The 19,351-nt window shown below is 57.4% G+C and overlaps 1 protein-coding gene across 2 annotated transcripts in view; it reads left to right on the top strand.

Moving 5' to 3' along the window:
* Positions 1-6,400: 6,400 nt before the first annotated feature.
* SHARPIN (SHANK associated RH domain interactor) overlaps positions 6,401-19,351 on the top strand; it is a 47,303-nt gene continuing 34,352 nt past the window's right edge. For both annotated transcript variants that reach the window (XM_043538917.1, XM_043538916.1), the window contains exon 1: positions 6,401-6,657. In XM_043538917.1, the coding sequence (XP_043394852.1) occupies positions 6,421-6,657 (237 nt within the window). In that variant the 5' untranslated portion in view covers positions 6,401-6,420. The remainder of the gene's footprint in view (positions 6,658-19,351) is intronic.

Genomic DNA, 19,351 nt, shown 5'->3' with positions numbered 1-19,351 from the left:
AGCCCCTAGCCTCTCAGGCTGGCCTATCCCTGGCATAGGATGTAGGAGCTCACACCCTTTGCTCTCGAATAAGGGCCTTTGCACCATAGGGTAACATCAGGAAGTTGAAACTTAGCACATAGCAGCTGTGTTAGTCAACAGAGGTCTGAGCAGAGTGCAGACTGCACAGACGCGGGCTGGCTAACTGGCTGTCTCTTTCCAGGGTGAATTTAAAGTTAGGTCCTGATTTAAAAGGTACTCAATGGTGTGAGCTGCTTCAAAAACTATGCAGACACTTATGAGCCTCACAGACAGCTGCGCTCGACAGGAACACTAAACCAAGAACTGAGATAAGACAGGTGCATGGAACACAGCATTTCGAGCGGCAGGACCCGGCTATGGGACACCTAGGAGAGCAGCTGAAAATGAACCTGACCATGTCCCAGTCTGAACGCAAGGCCCGCCTCTTTGATAAGGACCACATGACACATCCCAGTAACAGATCAGCCAAGAACTGGGGACGTTAGAGGGGAAGAAGTAGAAGGGAAGAAAGAATTTTAAAAAATAAATGAAAAAAGCCAACCCCCCAGAAATGGCCTCAGGAACAAAGGAAACTGTGAGAAAACGGCCACGCGGTGTGATCTTTAATTGTTGTATGGCACTTAGATGGGAGCTTGACACTCTGCAAATCAGAACCTAGACATTCTTTTCCCTGAGGACAGCGTATTCATTTCATGTCCATTTGTACTGCTGCTGTACTCCTTCCTCTGGCTGGGAAGAGATGATTAACCCTCTCTCTGTAGGGGGCTGTGCACCCTGGCATACCCCGTCAAACCCCACAGTTGAGATAAGCCCAAGCACTTCCTATTTTGTTTTCTTCCAACAAGAAATCAAGAGGGTTATGACCCTGCTTGGGGAAAATAGGGGTGGGCAGGTGTGAGATTTCAGCCCCAACTGAGCGAATATGATTTTCCTCTGATGTTGCCAGACCAAAAGAGGCAAGAATGAATGTTTGCAAGGCTGACTCTGAGGGCTTGCATTGGACAGGTCTTTCGTGCTTCCCAGCCAAGCTCCGTGAGCTCCTAATGGAGAACATGCAGCTGTAACATGCACATGCTGTGGCTACTCACAACTTTGCAGTAACAGCAAGGAGAGCCCTAGTTCCTCCTGCATAGGCCCCTACTACTTGAGTTACAGAAGAATCTCCTTTAGCAGAGACCAGCGTAGGGCCCATGACACACACTGGAGCAGTTCTTCTTCTCTTTGACCTGGGCAGTGGTGCACATACAAGCTAGCCAATTAACTACTCTCATGTTTTTATTACAATGACAAAGCAGTTCATAAAAGCCAGCGTGGTCCTGGTAGGTTAGTAGCCGGTCATTGACAGTAGCCTGTCAGAGATGCTTCAGAGGCAGGTGCAAGGAACCCCTGGGCAAACATTTGTGCACTAACATTTGTGAGCAGTAAATAATGAAGAGGACAGGTCAGTTATACAGTGCTCTGGATCACATGATAAGCTGGGCACAAGCAAACATGATGCATTTTTAAATGGCCAAATGTGAGGTCAGACATCTAGGAACTAAGACTGTAGGTCACTGTCACATTACCCAGGGTACAATCTGGACTAATGGACAGCTGTGTCCCTTAATTCTCCAACCTGGGGTGCCTTTTACACTGCTTCGCTGTGACAGCCACTACTACTGGTCCGTCCACACAGCCTCCAGCATGTAAATCACCCCCAGCTATACTGTATGAGTGCTCTAGCCAGCTACTCCTGAATTACCTTACAGGCAACGGCAGCAAACTCCCAGTCCCAGACTTTCCCCAGAAATGTGCATCTGGTACTGCCTAGTGCCCTCCTGGACAAGAGAAGCTCATAGAAAGTCCGTTGTTTCATTAATAGAAAATGAAAGGCACAAACCTTGTTATCGCAGATGGAGTACCCCAGACACTTCAAAAACAAATTTATTAACTACAGATAGATTTTAAATGATTACAAATAATGAGGCATAAAAGTCAGAATTGGCTACAAAGTAAATAAAAGGAAAAATGCATCTAATACCTAACTTAACAAGCTATGTGAATTCAAAGCAAAGGTTTCTCTCACCACATACCTTAGCTGTCTTGCTGGCTGGAATCCTTTCAGTCAGGACCCCTCCCCCAGTTCAGTGTTCATTTCCTTGTCCTTCAGGTGTTGTTGATGCCATGAGTAGAAATGAAGGGAGAGAGATTTTGGCGCCGCCGTTCCCCTTTCTTATAGCTCTGTTTCTTTGAAAGTCAGCTGAGGTTCAGGAGACGACAGTCTGTGGGACAGGAACCTCCAGCTGTTTCTCTGCCAACATGTACATTTCTCACTAACATCCTTTTTCTTGCCAAAGAATGGCCACTTTACCAGGTGACAGTCCATTTTGATTTTGTTGACACCTGGTTGAGGCCTCAGTTTGTCTTTTGTCTTTGAGGAACTGGTTTGTGCCTGCTCTTCTAAATTTGGAATATGTCTTAGTAATGTTATATAGTAGAGTCTTATCACTTTACAAACAACGTTGTCACACATATTTTACCAGGACAATAATGATCAGCACACTATGAGTTTCCAAATTGTACCTCATAAGACATACTTTGTACAAAATCTATTATAGCTTTGTAAAAAGGGTGAACATAAGGATACAGACTGTCACAGCCATACTCACAAGATGAGGAATTCTATCCTGGGAAGCAGGGACTCTGGAAAAGAGTTGGGCGTCATGGTGGACAATCAGCTGAACACGAGCTCCCAGTCTGATGCTCTGGCCAAAAGGGCTTATATGATTCGTGGATGCATAAACGGGAATTTTGAGTAGGAGTAGACAGACTATTTTACCTCTGTCTTGGCACCAGTGTGAGTCCTGTGTCCAGGCCTAGTGCCCACAGTTCAAGAAGGATGGTGAAAAATTGAAGTGTGTTCAGAGAAGGGCCATGAACATGATTAAAGGATTAGAAAACCTGCCTTATAGCGATAGACTCAAGGAGCTCAATCTATTATAGCATAAAAGAGATGGTTAAGGGCTGGCTTGATCACAGTCTATAAGTACCTACCAGGGGAACAAATATTTAATAACCATAGAATCACAGAAGCGTAGGACTAGAAAGGACCTCAGTAGGTCATCTAGTCCAATCCCCTGCACGCAAGGCAGGACTAAGTAATAACTAGACCATAATGGGCTCTTTGATCTAGCAGAGGAAGGTCTAACACGATCCAATGTCTGGAAGTTGAAGCTAGACAAATTCAAATCGGAAATAGGGTATACATTTTTAACAGTGAGAGTAATTAACTATTGGACCAATTTACCAAGGGGTGTGGTGGCTTCTCCATCATTGACAACTGTTAAATCAAGGTAGGACTTTTTAAAAAAGATCTGCTTTAGTTTAAAAGGAATTGTTTCGGGGCAGTCCTCTGGCCTGCTACACAGGAGGTCAGACAGGCTGATCAGAGTGGTCCCTTCTGGCGCTGGAAACTGTGAACGTGCCCCTGAAGAAAGCTACTCCCTATACCCTGTCAGCCCGTGGCTGGTTTGTACCCCGAAGCAGGAGCATTTGAGTCCGGGCTACATGGACGTTCTAATTCGCTATTATTTGTATTCCGGTAGCACCGAGGACCCTAGTCACAGACCAGGCCCCCAGTGTGCTAGCACTGTACAAACAGAACTAAAAGCCAGAGTTTATATCGATGTGGCAGACACGAGGTGACAGGGAAGCCCAAGGAAACACTCAGCCGCCAGTGGTCAGCATGGCAGGCACTGGTCTCCTCCAGCAGCTGAACCACGGTCAAGAGTTTTGTAGACGTCACAGCAGACGGGAGGTTGGAGGTGTGATCTAAACAATCTTTTCTGGAACCCTGCTATGCTCTGGCACATGGGGAGACCTTGTGCCAAGGTAACTGTGCAGCAAGTATTGGGAATGTGTCCTGCTGTCAGACCAAGGCAAGTGCCCTACTGCACCTGTCTGCGGCCTATGCCCGGCTGTACATGCGCACCTGTGTCCTGCTGTATGTGTCTGTCCATGTCCTGCGCCCCCCGTACGTCTCTGCCCTAGGGGCTGTACGTCTGCCTGAGGCATGCTGTACGATCCACCCATGGCCTGTGCCCCGCTGCACATGTGCAAAGGTAGCCTGCTGCATGTGCCCGTGGCCCACTATACTGCCCGCCCATGACCTGTGCCCGGATGTACGTGCCCACAGGTGGCCTTGCGTACATGCCCATGGCCCACTATACTGCCCGCCTGTGACCTGTGCCCGGATGTACGTGCCCACCGGTGGCCTTGCGTACATGCCCATGGCCCACTATACTGCCCGCCCGTGACCTGTGCCCGGATGTACATGCCCGCAGGTGGCCTTGCGTACATGCCCATGGCCCACTATACTGCCCGCCCGTGACCTGTGCCCGGATGTACATGCCCACAGGTGGCCTTGCGTACATGCCCATGGCCCACTGTACTGCCCGCCCGTGACCTGTGCCCGGATGTATGTGCCCACCGGTGGCCTTGCGTACATGCCCATGGCCCACTATACTGCCCGCCTGTGACCTGTGCCCGGATGTACGTGCCCACAGGTGGCCTTGCGTACATGCCTGTGGCCCACTGTACTGCCCGCCCGTGACCTGTGCCCCACTGCATGCGCCTGCCTGTGGCCAGCTGTACGTGCCTACCTGAGGCCCAAAGTGCTGCCTACCCATGGACTTGCCCCACTGCACTGCCTGCTGTGGCCGGCTGTACGTGCCCGCGGCCCACTGTACGGCCCGCCCGTGGCTAGTGCCCCTCTGCACAAGGCTGCCTGAGGCTTCCGGTATGCGTCCGTGGCTCACTGTACTGCTCGCCCATGGGCAGTGCCCTGTGGCTTGTGTCCGCCCATGGCCTGTGCTCCTCTGCATGTGCCGGCCCGTGACTGGCTGTACGTGTCTGTGGCCCACAGCACTGCCCCCACACGGCCTGTGCCCCGCTGCAAGCACCTGCCCATGACCTACTGCAGTGGCTGCCCGTAGCCTGTGCGCCATGGCCCATGCCTGTCCGTGACCTGCTACACATGCCAAGGGCCCCCTGTACTGCCCACCCGGGGTCATGCCCAGCTCCACGTGCCCGCCCAGCTCCACGTGCCCGCTCACGGCCGTGTCCCGCTGCACGTACCTGCCCGTGGCCTGTTCAACATGCCCATAGCCCCCTGTACTGCCTGCCCGTGCCTGTCCCCACTGCCCCAACCCGCCCGCTGCCCATCCCCACTGCCCCAACCCGCCCACTGCCTGCCCGCTGCCCGTCCCCACTGCCCCAACCCGCCCGCTGCCCGTCCCCACTGTCCCAACCCGCCCGCTGCCTGCCCGTGCCCGTCCCCACTGCCCCAACCCGCCCGCTGCCTGCCCGTGCCCGTCCCCACAGCCCCAACCTGCCCGCTGCCCGTCCCCACTGCCCCAACCCGCCCGCTGCCCGTCCCCACTGCCCCAACCCGCCCGCTGCCTGCCCGCTGCCCGTCCCCACTGCCCCAACCCGCCCGCTGCCCATCCCCACAGCCCCAACCTGCCCGCTGCCCGTCCCCACTGCCCCAACCCGCCCGCTGCCCGTCCCCACTGCCCCAACCCGCCCGCTGCCCGCCCGTGCCCGTCCCCACTGCCCCAACCCGCCCGCTGCCCGCCCGCTGCCCGTCCCCACTGCCCCAACCCGCCCGCTGCCTGCCCGCTACCCGTCCGTGCCCGTCCCCACTGCCCCAACCCGCCCGCTGCCTGCCCGTGCCCGTCCCCACTGCCCCAACCTGCCCGCTGCCCGTCCCCACTGCCCCAACCCGCCCGCTGCCCGTCCCCACTGCCCCAACCCGCCCGCTGCCCGCCCGTGCCCGTCCCCACTGCCCCAACCCGCCCGCTGCCTGCCCGTGCCCGTCCCCACTGCCCCAACCTGCCCGCTGCCCGTCCCCACTGCCCCAACCCGCCCGCTGCCCGTCCCCACTGCCCAACCCGCCCGCTGCCCGCCCGTGCCCGTCCCCACTGCCCCAACCCGCCCGCTGCCTGCCCGCTGCCCGTCCCCACTGCCCCAACCCGCCCGTGCCCGTCCCCACAGCCCCAACCCGCCCGCTGCCTGCCCGTGCCCGTCCCCACTGCCCCAACCCGCCCGCTGCCCGCCCGTGCCCGTCCCCACTGCCCCAACCCGCCCGCTGCCCGCCCGTGCCCGTCCCCACTGCCCCAACCCGCCCGCTGCCCGCCCGTGCCCGTCCCCACAGCCCCAACCCGCCCGCTGCCCGTCCCCACTGCCCCAACCTGCCCGCTGCCCGTCCCCACTGCCCCAACCCGCCCCAGCCGCCTCCCGCGGCCCCACCCGCGCCCCGTGTCCCGCGCGGCCCGGAACGCTGCGGCCGGGGCGTGTTTCCAGCCGGCCGGCGCGGAAGTGCGGCGGCCGCTCGGCTCGGCTCGGCTCGGCTCGGCGGCGATGGCTCTGCCGGGCGCGCCGGCCCCCGGGCCCCCCAGCGGCCCCGCGCCGCCCCCCACCGTGCTCATGTCCGTGCGCGTCTGGGCGGCGCGGCCGCTCGGCCTCCTGCCGCCGCCCGCCGGGGCCTCGGCCGCCGGGGACGCGCTGCTCCGCCTGCAGCTCAGCGTGCGGCCCGGGCCGGCCGGGGAGCCGCTCTTCCGCCTCGCCCTGCGCCACACGGACGCCCGCCGGAGCGTGGTACGGGGGGCGGGCGGGGGGCTCGAGGGGGCAAGAGCCTGGGGGGTGGGGCAAGGGGGTCCGCGTGAGGGGGGGGTAAGAACCTGGGGGGCTGGGCAGGGTATGACCTGAGGGAGGTGGGGCAAGGGGGTCCGCGTGAGGGGGGGGTAAGAAGCTGGGGGGCTGGGCAGGGTATGACCTGAGGGGGTGGGGCAAAGGGGGTCTGGGTGAGGAGGGAGGGTAAGAACTTGGGGGGCTGGGCAGGGTATGACCTGAGGGGGTGGGGCAAAGGGGGTCCGGGTGAGGAGGGGGGTAAGAACTTGGGGGGCTGGGCAGGGTATGACCTGAGGGGGGTGGGGCAAAGGGGGTCTGGGTGAGGAGGGGGTAAGAACCTGGGGGGCTGGGCGGGGTATGACCTGAGGGGGTGGGGCAAAGGGGTCAGGGTGAGGAGGGGGGTAAGAACCTGGGGGGCTGGGCAGGGTATGACCTGAGGGGGTGGGGCAAAGGGGTCAGGGTGAGGAGGGGGGTAAGAACCTGGGGGGCTGGGCAGGGTATGACCTGAGGGGGGTGGGGCAAAGGGGGTCTGGGTGAGGAGGGGGTAAGAACCTGGGGGGCTGGGCGGGGTATGACCTGAGGGGGTGGGGCAAAGGGGTCAGGGTGAGGAGGGGTAAGAACCTGGGGGGCTGGGCGGGGTATGACCTGAGGGGGTGGGGCAAAGGGGTCAGGGTGAGGAGGGGGGTAAGAACCTGGGGGGCTGGGCGGGGTATGACCTGAGGGGGTGGGGCAAAGGGGTCAGGGTGAGGAGGGGGGTAAGAACCTGGGGGGCTGGGCAGGGTATGACCTGAGGGGGTGGGGCAAAGGGGTCAGGGTGAGGAGGGGGGTAAGAACCTGGGGGGCTGGGCAGGGTATGACCTGAGGGGGGTGGGGCAAAGGGGGTCTGGGTGAGGAGGGGGTAAGAACCTGGGGGGCTGGGCGGGGTATGACCTGAGGGGGTGGGGCAAAGGGGTCAGGGTGAGGAGGGGTAAGAACCTGGGGGGCTGGGCGGGGTATGACCTGAGGGGGTGGGGCAAAGGGGGTCTGGGTGAGGAGGGGGGGTAAGAACCTGGGGGGCTGGGCAGGGTATGACCTGAGGGGGTGGGGCAAAGGGGTCAGGGCAAAGGGGTCAGGGTGAGGAGGGAGGGTAAGAACCTGGGGGGCTGGGCGGGGTATGACCTGAGGGGGGTGGGGCAAAGGGGGTCTGGGTGAGGAGGGGGTAAGAACCTGGGGGGCTGGGCGGGGTATGACCTGAGGGGGTGGGGCAAAGGGGTCAGGGTGAGGAGGGGGGGTAAGAACCTGGGGGGCTGGGCAGGGTATGACCTGAGGGGGTGGGGCAAAGGGGTCAGGGCAAAGGGGTCAGGGTGAGGAGGGAGGGTAAGAACCTGGGGGGCTGGGCGGGGTATGACCTGAGGGGGGTGGGGCAAAGGGGTCAGGGTGAGGAGGGGGGGTAAGAACCTGGGGGGCTGGGCAGGGTATGACCTGAGGGGGTGGGGCAAAGGGGTCAGGGCAAAGGGGTCAGGGTGAGGAGGGAGGGTAAGAACCTGGGGGGCTGGGCGGGGTATGACCTGAGGGGGGTGGGGCAAAGGGGTCCGGGTGAGGAGGGGGTAAGAACCTGGGGGGCTGGGCAGGGTATGACCTGAGGGGGTGGGGCAAAGGGGTCCGGGTGAGGAGGGGGTAAGAACCTGGGGGGCTGGGCAGGGTATGACCTGAGGGGGTGGGGCAAAGGGGTCAGGGTGAGGAGGGGGTAAGAACCTGGGGGGCTAGGCAGGGTATGACCTGAGGGGGTGGGGCAAAGGGGTCAGGGTGAGGAGGGAGGCTAAGAATCTGGGGGGCTGGGCGGGGTATGACCTGAGGGGGGTGGGGCAAGGGGGTCCGGGTGAGGGGGGAGTAAGAACCTAGGGGGCTGGGTGGGGTATGACCTGATGGGGGTGGGGCAAAGGGGTCCGGGTGAGGAGGGAGGGTAAGAACTTGGGGGGCTGGGCGGGGTATGACCTGAGGGGGTGGGGCAAAGGGGTCAGGGTGAGGAGGGCGGGTAAGAACCTGGGGGGTTGGGCGGGGTATGACCTGAGGGGGGTGGGGCAAAGGGGTCAGGGTGAGGAGGGAGGGTAAGAACCTGGGGGGCTGGGCGGGGTATGACCTGAGGGGGGTGGGGCAAGGGGGTCCGGGTGAGGGGGGAGTAAGAACCTAGGGGGCTGGGTGGGGTATGACCTGATGGGGGTGGGGCAAAGGGGTCCGGGTGAGGAGGGAGGGTAAGAACTTGGGGGGCTGGGCGGGGTATGACCTGAGGGGGGTGGGGCAAAGGGGTCAGGGTGAGGAGGGGGTAAGAACCTGGGGGGCTGGGTGGGGTATGACCTGAGGGGAGTTGAGGCAAAGGGGGTCAGGGTGAGGAGGGGGTAAGAACCTGGGGGGCTGGGCAGGGTATGACCTGAGGGGGTGGGGCAAAGGGGTCAGGGTGAGGAGGTGGGGTAAGAACCTGGGGGGCTGGGTGGGGTATGACCTGAGGGGGTGGGGCAAAGGGGTCAGGGTGAGGAGGGAGAGTAAGAACCTGGGGGGCTGGGCAGGGTATGACCTGAGGGGGGTGGCGCAAAGGGGGTCAGGGTCGGGAGGGGGGATAAGAACCTGGGGGGCTGGGCGGGGTATGACTTGAGGGGGTGGGGCAAAGGGGGTCCGCGTGAGGGGGGGGTAAGAAGCTGGGGGGCTAGGCGGGGTATGACCTGAGGGAGGTGGGGCAAAGGGGGTCCGGGTGAGGAGGGGGAGTAAGAACCTGGGGGGCTGGGCAGGGTATGACCTGAGGGGGTGGGGCAAAGGGGTCAGGGTGAGAAGGGGGTAAGAACTTGGGGGGCTGGGTGGGGTATGACCTGAGGGGGTGGGGCAAAGGGGGTCAGGGTGAGGAGGGGTTAAGAACTTGGGGGGCTGGGCAGGGTATGACCTGAGGGGGTGGGGCAAAGGGGGTCCAGGTGAGGAGGGAGGGTAAGAACCTGGGGGGCTGGGTGGGGTATGACCTGAGGGGGTGGGGCAAAGGGGGTCAGGGTGAGGAGGGGTTAAGAACTTGGGGGGCTGGTCGGGGTATGACCTGAGGGGGGTGGGGCAAAGGGGGTCAGCGTGAGGAGGGGGTCAGAACTTGGGGGGCTGGGCGGGGTATGAGCTGATGGGGGTGGGGCAAAGGGGTCAGGGTGAGAAGTGAGTAAGAACTTGGGGGGCTGGGCGGGGTATGACCTGAGGGGGGTGGGGCAAAGGGGGTCAGGGTGAGGAGGGGGGTAAGAACCTGGGGGGCTGGGTGTGGTATGACCTGAGGGGGTGGGGCAAAGGGGTCAGGGTGAGGAGGGGGTAAGAACCTGGGGGGCTGGGCTGGGGTATGACCTGAGGGGGTGGGGCAAAGGGGGTCAGGGTGAGGAGGGGGTAAGAACTTGGGGGGCTGGGCAGGGTATGACCTGAGGGGGGTAGGGCAAAGGGGTCAGGGTGAGAAGGGAGTAAGAACTTGAGGGGCTGGGCGGGGTATGACCTGAGGGGGGTGGCGCAAAGGGGGTCAGGGTCGGGGGGGGGGGTAAGAAGCTGGGGGGCTGGGTGGGGTATGACCTGAGGGGGTGGGGCAAAGGGTTCAGGGTGAGGGGGGTAAGAACTGGAGGGGTATGACCTGAGGGGTGGGGGTCTGGGTGGGGGCAAGGCAGGCTGGGGGGCAATAAGAACAGAGGGTGGGGGGAGACTGAGGTAGGAAGCGGAGGGCCTGGGTGGGGACGCGTACTGAGGGAGCTAGGAAGGGGGTAAGCACTGAGGGGTTGGGGAGAGGGCAGGTACTGGAGGTTACAGGGGTTGTGGCCGGAAGGGTCTGAAGAGGACAGTTACCCCCTCCTCTCCCGGGTCAGTCAGCGCCAGCTCCCCCATCCCAGCCCCTCTCTCTCTGCCTCAGCATTGGGGTTTCTGCACCCCGGTGGGGCCCGCCATTCGTCCCCCCCCCCCCCCCCCCGAAGGAAGGGGCCCCGTTTGCTCGGCTGCTTTTGAGGCAGGAGTTACACAGGTCTGTGCCGCCCGAACCTGGTTACTGACCCTGCTTCCAGAAGAGGATTTCATGACTGAAATCTCCCATCCTGTGGCTGCTTAGGGGTCCCATGTGGGACTAGCCCCATGGAGCTGATGCCCCCAGCAGGGACCCGCCTAGACTGGCCCCCGCTGACCCCCTTGTTGGCAGTGTCAGCAGAAAAGCCAAGGACTGAATAGACCCTGGAGCCTGAACTCTCTTCTCAGCCTTCGGTTCCTCCAAGGCAGGCGAGGCAGCGACTGGGGACCGTGTGGAAGGCAGCTCTGCACTCTCCCAGCTCTGGGGATGATGGGAGGCCTCCAGAGGCCAGTGGTGTTCCCCCATCACTGGTCACAAGTGTCCATGTTTACACACAATCTTTACAAACACTTGTCAGGTTTCCCTGTGAGCGTCATGGGCAGCAGCCATTCTCTGCTTCAAGGCTGGGCTAGAAATACATTCCTCCCACCTGTGTATGGCTGTGGATCACGTACAGTAACTCAGGATGAGGCAGCCCTGAGGGGTTCTGCAAAATAATTCAGGTGATAAAGTCCTTCGTCTCCGCTGTGTGTGAGAACAGAGGTTTGTGTGGATTTCTGACTGAGGGGATTGAGTTCCTGGCCGTTGTACAGGATGATGTCTGGTGGGACGGGAATTCTGAAGGGTTGTCTCACCCCCAGTGTACGGCAAGGCTGGTGAGGAGAAGGAGCTGCGTTTGCATCGGAGAAGCAGAGTTCTGTTAGGTAAACAGGAACGTCATATTTCCATCTCTTGCCCCTCACATCCTTCTGGGTCCCAGCCTGACATGTATTGTATGTCCGTTCTTATGCCGTGCTCATGCCTGTAGGGTCTGAGTGCCTTGTATGAAACGACACGACCAGCCTCTGTTCTGGGGTGTGTGTTCTCTCATCCTCTCCCCAGGGGAGAAGTGTGTGCAGGAGGGTGCTTTGTTTTGGTAGTTTAAGCATATTCACTGCTCTGTGTCTGCCAGCAAAGGCCGGTTGGAGAAATGTGCCTGACTCTTGAAGTGGAAGGTGGGGAGGTTTAGGATGGTCCGTGTGTTGTGGGGGAGTTCAGGCTACAGGCTCAGGCTGGCCCAGAGAAAGTTCTGTCTCCTGCACAGGCGAGTTTTACCCTTATTGCAGAGAGTCCATTGTGCCAGAGGAGTGGAGCTGTCGACTGTGGTCTTCATCCCGGAACGTTAGGCTCTTTTAGCTACGCTGGGCCCAGGCCATGGAGCACATTAAAGATACGGACCAAGATCTTGGCCATTGTCTTCCATGAATGCCTCGGCCAAGAGGCCAGTGTCCACAGCACTCACCTCTCCTGCTGTAACTCACCTTTCTAACCTCTCCTTTTAACTCTCTGATGGAGGCTTTACTCATTCAGCTCTGAGTGCTGATAGCTGCGTGCTGTCAGAAGGCTCCATCTTCGCTCTTCCTCTCCTCTGGGAGCACCGACTTGGACTTGAACTTTCCCAGCTTCAACCATCACATCGTTTCTGTGGAGATGCCACCTGACTCCATCTCCCTCTGCACTGACTGACTCCTCCCCCATCTCTGCCAGCCCTGGATACCTCAGTCTGAAGAGCTTCCCGAGTTAAACCCTTTCCTCTCTCTTCTGCCCCTTACTCTCCACTGAAACAGCATTCCCAAAGTCTCTCATGACCTCTTCCTAGCTAAAGCTCAGAACAGTCATTTCCTCTCTTTGACCTGTTGGCTGCCTTCAGCTCAGTTGTCCGTGCACTTCTGGAAATCATGTCCTCCCTTGGCTTCCATGACTGTCTTCTCCTGCTTCTCTAATCACTCCCTCTGCGTGTTTTTTGGGGGATCCTCCTCATCCGCCTGCAGCTTTCTGTGGAAGTTCCAGTGGGCTCTGTCCTTGGTCCCCATCTTGCCTCCCTCTGTACCTTATCTCTGGTAACCTCATCTGCAAACACAAATTCAGCCTCCCCGCTGTATGCTGAGGACTGACATCTACCTCTCTGCCCCAAACCTGTTTCCCTCTATCCAAACTGAAATCTTGGCCTGTCTCTGTGATCTCTTCTTATGGACGTTGTCAGTAGCTACCGGTGTGGTGCTCTGCTCTTGTTCGATGATCATAGAATCATAGAATATCAGGGTTGGAAGGGACCTCAGGAGGTCATCTAGTCCAACCCCCTGCTCAAAGCAGAACCAATCCCCAATTTTTGCCTCATATCCCTAAATGGCCTCCTCAAGGATTGAACTCACAACCCTGGGTTTAGCAGGCCAAAGCTCAAACCACTGAGCTATCCCTCCCCCAAACTGATGATAACAGTCGGCTGCGTGCGTGTTCCCTCTGTGTGCTGCCCCAGCTCTGCGCAGAAGGCTGACACAGCAGACCCCGAGAGAACCCCCAAAGACCACAGACTCTGGTAAGGTACGAAGGCACCTGGCCCGGTTTATTGTCCAATGAAACACAGTGATAGTTCCCTATAGACTCTACAGGACGTACTACGAATATGTGCCCCCTGTAATGGACACAGCTCAGTCAGGGGTGGGACACTCCACTGCCCCCTAGGCCGGACCCAGGGATGTATTCTTATACACAGGTACAAACGAGTTACATAACACTCCTGACGTATTGAGGTGCAACCCCTTTACGTAACAATGCACCACCCTTCTACGCAGTAAGGTGCTGCCTCTCACCTTGTACACGTTGGTTAGAACAAAACAACTCTATCCATCATCGTAGCCTTTTGCCCCTGTCCTTGTTATCTATGTGGATGGTATAAGAATGTTCTTGTACCATTTGTGTATGGCTCTGGTATCCAGTGCACTTTAGATATAGGTTTATGCAACAGCATATCCTTATGCAACATCAGCCCTTTCCTTGCCAGCGTCTGTGAGCAGGGCCTGCCTCTGGCTCACAGCTTAACTTTGCTTTATGTCAGCAAAGTCTTGACCATTACTTTAGCTCAGGCCTTAGGTCTCATACCGGGCCTCTGATACCAAGGGTTTATTTTTCAGGGCCTCATCTTATTACATTGGCTATCTAGCTGGCAGCTCGAGCTCAACTTGGCTAAATCTAAGCTCTTAATCTCCACCCTTCCCCAAACCCTCCCTGCTACCTCCTTCCTTGATGACTGTGGACAACACTACCATTCTGCCTGTCATGCAGGCCCGTAACCTGGGTGTCATCTTCAACTCAGACCTCTCTCTAGAGCCTCGCGTCCAGACTGTACAGATCACGCACAACATTTCTGCATCGTGTCTCTAAGATCCAGCCTTTCCTCTCCATCCACACAGCTAAACTTTTACCCAGGCTCTCACCATCTCCTCTCTCACTGCCGCCTTCTCTCTGGCTGTCACACATGAAGTCTTGCCCTGCTCCTGTCCACTCAAAATGCTGCTGCCAGGATCGTTGTCCCAGCCCGGAGCTCTGACCGTGTCACCACCCACCTGCATGCTTACACTGGCTCCTCCTTCTCTAGCTCATCAACCATACGCTATTTGTTTACATTTTCAGGGCCTTTCGACTGTCCCCATACTACCTGTCACCTCTCAGTCAGTACTGAAAGGTTGAGTCCTGCCTCCAGTCAGCTCAGGATTCCAGCCTCCATCACCTGCTTGTTGAATTTTCAAACAAGCCCCTTCCTGCTTTCTCCTGTGCTGCCCTTCACTCTGGGGAGGAGCTTCCTGTAAACATCTGTAAAGCTACCTCATTTCCTCCTCCACATCCTTAATGCTCTCCTTTGTCCTGATGCCTACAAAATACTTGACAGGTGGGGCATGATGTGCTGAGGGCACAGCTTATGCTGATCAATGTCCTCTTGTTGTTTCTTCCTCCTCGTCCGTCAGTCTGTCTGTATCCACCTAATGTCTCATCTTATCCTTAGGTTATAACTCTTTGGGCCAGGGACTCTCTCTTTGGTCTGTTTGTACAGTGCCTAGTGCAGTGGGCTCTGGTCCATGACTAGGGCTCTAGGTGCTAGCATGAGACACATAACACTCCCGTGACAGTCTGTCTGTCACTGGGACACGCCGGGGCATCCGCCCTAACCATGGCTCCTGAGGAGATCCCCGTTCAGGGTGATTGCCTCACTGCTGCCGAAGCCCCAAGTCTGGGGGCAGATGTGCCCCTCGTGCTGGCGCGTGCACATCCACACTGGCATTCCCACGGGACGTCAGCTGCGAAAGAGCTGACTCCAGCAGTAAAGGGGGCTTTGGGATTCCCTCTCGTTCTTCCTAAATCCCCCACCCTCAACTCCAGGTGGTCCAGGATGCTGGAGCCCGGGAGCAGGACCACCTCTCCTCCAGCCTCTGCCAGGGCATCCTGTCCACTCTCCCCTCACCTCTTCTCTCCGCTTCCCTGACCTCCTGTCTCCAAATACAATCAAACAGCTTCCTCCTGTTCCCAGAGCTCTGTCTTCCTGCTCTGCTTGCCTGGAACTAGTTAGCCACCTGCCTCCCCTGCACTGCTCTGCTCCAGACTGGGGCTCCTGCCCCGCTCGCCTCGTGCGCACTGGTGTTTGATAGGAAATCGCCCCCACCCCACTAGTATTGTCATGTTGAGCGCTAGTGTGGGCAGAGGAGGTAAAAATGCTTGTGCCCTGTCTGCGCTAGTGCTCCCTCTGGTGGATGTGCACAGGGCTAGTGCCATGGAGGGGTGCCCTAAAAGGGGCAGAGGGCCCCTGGGATTCTCAGTGGAGGGGTGCTTTCCTTTATGCTGTCTCATCTGCCTGATGCTCATCTGCCTCCAAGTCCCTCCCTCTCTCTAAGCTCTCCATTTCCATTGGTGTGGGGGGGGCTCTCTGGACACTGCTGAGTGTGTGGAGGCTGCTACAGGAAGTGTGATCTGGTAAAGGCCAGGGCCTCTCAGCTTTCACTGGAAACGTTCCCTAGGCTGGGCAAGCTGAGGTCATGTCACCTTCCCTGCTCGCTGCTGTCTGTGCTGCGTTGGTAGCTTAGCTGTGTCTGTGCAGCCCCTTACCTTCCATGAGACAGGAGCCTGCTCTCTGCTGCACGCCTGACTCGTGTCTGTGCTGGATTATAGAGGGCAAGGGACATCCCCTAGTAGAGGGTGTTGCAGTATTTCCAGCGGGGGTGAATGGAAAGGAGACAAGCTTCATTTTGTACTTCCGCTGGCTCGGTCTCCCCCTCTGATCGCTTAGCTGGGGACTCTGGACAAGTTCGCTTCTGTCTGGGATTGGATTTCAAAAAAGAGCCCTCTTAAGTGAATCCCCTTCCCTACCCCATCTCTTGGTACAGCTGACCTCCAGGGTGGGTGGGTGGGTTTGCGTCAGCAGAACGCTGGCTGGGGGTATTTTCCCTCGGGCTGTAAGGCTGCTACTGGACTGTTATTTACAGGACGAGCAGGAGAGTGCACTAAAAACCCTCCTTTGTAGCATCTTAGGCTTAACAGTGCCCCCCTTTCTAAGCCGAAATGCACAGGCTGAGTCAGCGTAGCCCAGCGCCCGCCCCAGAATGGCACTTGGGTCATCTGCCCTTTTAAAGAAACAGGTTTTCCTGGCTTGTGCAACACATCAGGCTGGTGACATTGCCGTGTCAGGCTGCAGGGCAGTGAACCTGGCTCCAGTGCTGCAAGCAAGTGGCAAATGACTTTCTCCTCTGCTGATGGGATTGGGAGTGAACGTAAAGACATGTGAGGGCACTTCACGAAAGCCCCACGCCCACTACAAGCACAGCCAGGCTGTGGAACCACCGGGTAACACTCAGACCGGACCTGGTTTGGAAGGGTAGCTCACCGCTCCCAGACCTTTACCTGCAGCCTGGCCAACTCAGCAGGGCTTCTCTCCTCTCACAGCCAGTTCAAGCCACTCCCTCCAACCACAGGCCCTTTCCTCTCCCATATCTGACCTCTGTCCTGCTCAGAGCTCCTGCTAGGTTGGAGACCTGCCCATCTCCTCTTGGGAGGATCCCTGTCTTGGGCCTTTGCCAGGTTTTACAGCCGTCACAACAGACTTTGCTTAAGAGGCAGATAGAAATGATCTCAGGACTCCCTGCCCTTTATAGCACCCAGAGGTGCGCTGGGTCCTTAACGCAGCAAATGGACAGACGAGCTTCCTGCCCCCCAGCACTTAGTCTCCTCTTTGAGGCGGCTCCAGGAGCAGGTGTAACAAGCAGCCAGGAGGCTGGATGAGGAAGGACAGCCATGTGCTCATCCTGACAGTTCCCTTAGTCATACTGCATGGGGTGTGAATTCTGACACTCCTCAGAGGAGGTCTCCTTCCTGCCCACTCTTCTGGGTCACGGCTTCACTGTAAGGATCCTGCTGCCAAGTGCTGTGCGTGTGGCTGTCATTGATAGCTCTCTCTGGCTTTTCATTGGCTCAGGCACGATACAGCTTCCAGTTACTCACCAAGTACAGTAGCAAATACCCAGGTCACTCCTCCTTTTAATCTCCCCCACCTGCATCCGTGGTGGCTGAGGCTCCAGCATTGGGCTTGCATGCAAGAGCCAGAAAGTGAAATGGCCTGGGTCTAATTTCATGGGCCCAACTGAGAAGAAACAGAAAACCCCTGCTTCGTGGATTGCTGGGGGGAGGAATACATTCAAATGTTCAACTCTAGTAACTGTTGGGGCAGGGGGTGTTTAATACAGAAAGTGAAACTTAAAACAAGAAAAAACAGACAATGTCCCTTGAACTTCCTTCGCCTCCCCCATTTTTACATGCAGCATTAAATCCTAACGCAGCTGGGTGCCTGCACTGCCCTCCTGTTGTCTTGTCCCTGGTTGAGCTGTGAGAGGCAATGCATGGCCTGTTGGTGGATCTGGAAAGCAGTGAGGCCTTGCGGAGCTCCTCTCCCCTTTCTGAGAGAGACAGCAGGGACAGCTAGCTCTCCAGAGCTGCCTGGCTTTCACCAGGGGTAGCTTTAACCTGAAGTAAGGCTAGACTAGTGAGACTTTCCAGACAAGTTATTTATATTGGGCCGTGGCTGTGCATGGGCCGTCACAGGCTATAGACATGAGGTCCCTGCCCCCTGGAGTTCAGTCTCAGGTTAGACAGAAGAGAGGATGACCGGACATGGACAGTCCGACAAACAGGAGACGCTGTCATAGATGTGGCTAGAACCAAAGAATGGCCATACTGGATCAGACCAATGGTCCATCTAGCCTAGTATCCTGTCTTCCAACAGTAACCGGGGCAATTTGAGTGATCCATTCCGTCATCCAGTTCCAGCTTCTGGCAGTCAGAGGTTGAGAGACAGCCAGAGCATGGGGCTAAAAGCCATTGATGAACCTATCCTCCAGGAACTTACCCAGTTCTTTTTTGAACCCAGTTGTAGTTTTGGCCTTCACGCCATCCCCAGCCAAGCAATTCCGCAGGATAACTGTGTTGTGTGAAGGGGTACTTGCTTTTGTTTTCAACCTGCTGCCTGTTAATTTCACTGAGTGACCCCTGGCTCTTTTGTTAGGTGAAGGGGTAAATCACACTTTTTCTCCACCCCAGGCATGATTGTATAGACCTCTGTCACTTCCCTCCTGGGCCGTCTCTTTCCCAGCTGGACGACGCCAGCCTTTTTAATCTCTCCTCAGACGGAAGCCATTCCATCCCCCTGTCATTTTTGTTGCGCTTCTCTGCACTTTTTCGAATTCTAATATATCTTTTTTGAGATGGGGCAACGAGACCTGCACACGGTGTCCAAGGTGTGAGCATACCATGGATTTATATAGCAGCATTGTGGTATTTTCTGTCTTATTATCTATCCCTTTCCTAATGGTTCCTAACTTTCTGTTCGCTTATTTTGACGGCCACTACACACTGAGTGGATGTTTTCAGAGAACTAGCCACACTGACTCTCAGATCTTTTTCCTGAGTGGGAACAGCTAAATTAGACCCCATCATTTTGTATGTAGAGTTGGGATTGTGCTTTCTTGTGTTTGCATTTATCAACACTGAATTTCATCTGCTCTATTGTCACCCACTGTAATGAGATTCCTGTGGCACTCTGCAGTCTGCTTTGGCCTTAATTGTAGCACCCCCTGTTGGCAGAACGTGGCACTGCAAACCTCCTCAATTTCTCCTCACTAGGGTTTTCTGTCTGTCTGGGAGATTCACGTGGCTCAGTCACTTGAAGTTCCAGCTCCCTTCCAAAGTAATACGAGTCCAGACAAGCAGAGGTTCTTCTGCCCTGCCTGGGCTTCTTTCCACCCACCTCCAGACTCCGCTCTGGACTACCTTGAAGTCTCTGCTCTGGGGTAGAGGGCTGACTCCCATGCTGCTTCCCAGAGTCCCCTCCTTCTTCCAGCCCTTCCCTCAGGACCTTCCACAGCCACTCAACTTGCCCCCAGGCTTCCTCCTCCTCCAAACTGAGTTCTCTGGGCCCTGTTATGAGGCCCAGGTGTTTCAGGCTGTCACCTGACCCCAATTAGTCCTGGGAGGGAACTATATTATGGCACAGGTGGGGCTAACTGGACAGGGCTGGCCAGCCCCAGGCCTTGTGGCCCTTATAGAGGAAGGCCACCCTGTTACAGAGGGGCCTGGGGGTTGGGGGAGAGGTCTCCTCTAAGAGCCACTGCACAGGGCATTTCTAGGTCTCGCTCTTTTTAGATGCGTGTTGTGGTTTTGTTGTGCCAAGAGGATGGCAAATAGAAGTGGCAGTGGGTGGTGTTCTCACTCTGTGGTGATGGAGCCAGCTGCGTCTTGCTGAAATACGCTCCTGTGAGAGACCTTGGGCTG

The sequence above is a fragment of the Chelonia mydas genome, chromosome 2, assembly GCF_015237465.2.
Source record: "Chelonia mydas isolate rCheMyd1 chromosome 2, rCheMyd1.pri.v2, whole genome shotgun sequence".
Taxonomy (NCBI): Eukaryota; Metazoa; Chordata; order Testudines; family Cheloniidae; genus Chelonia; species Chelonia mydas.
This window is presented reverse-complemented; position numbering and strand designations above follow the sequence as displayed.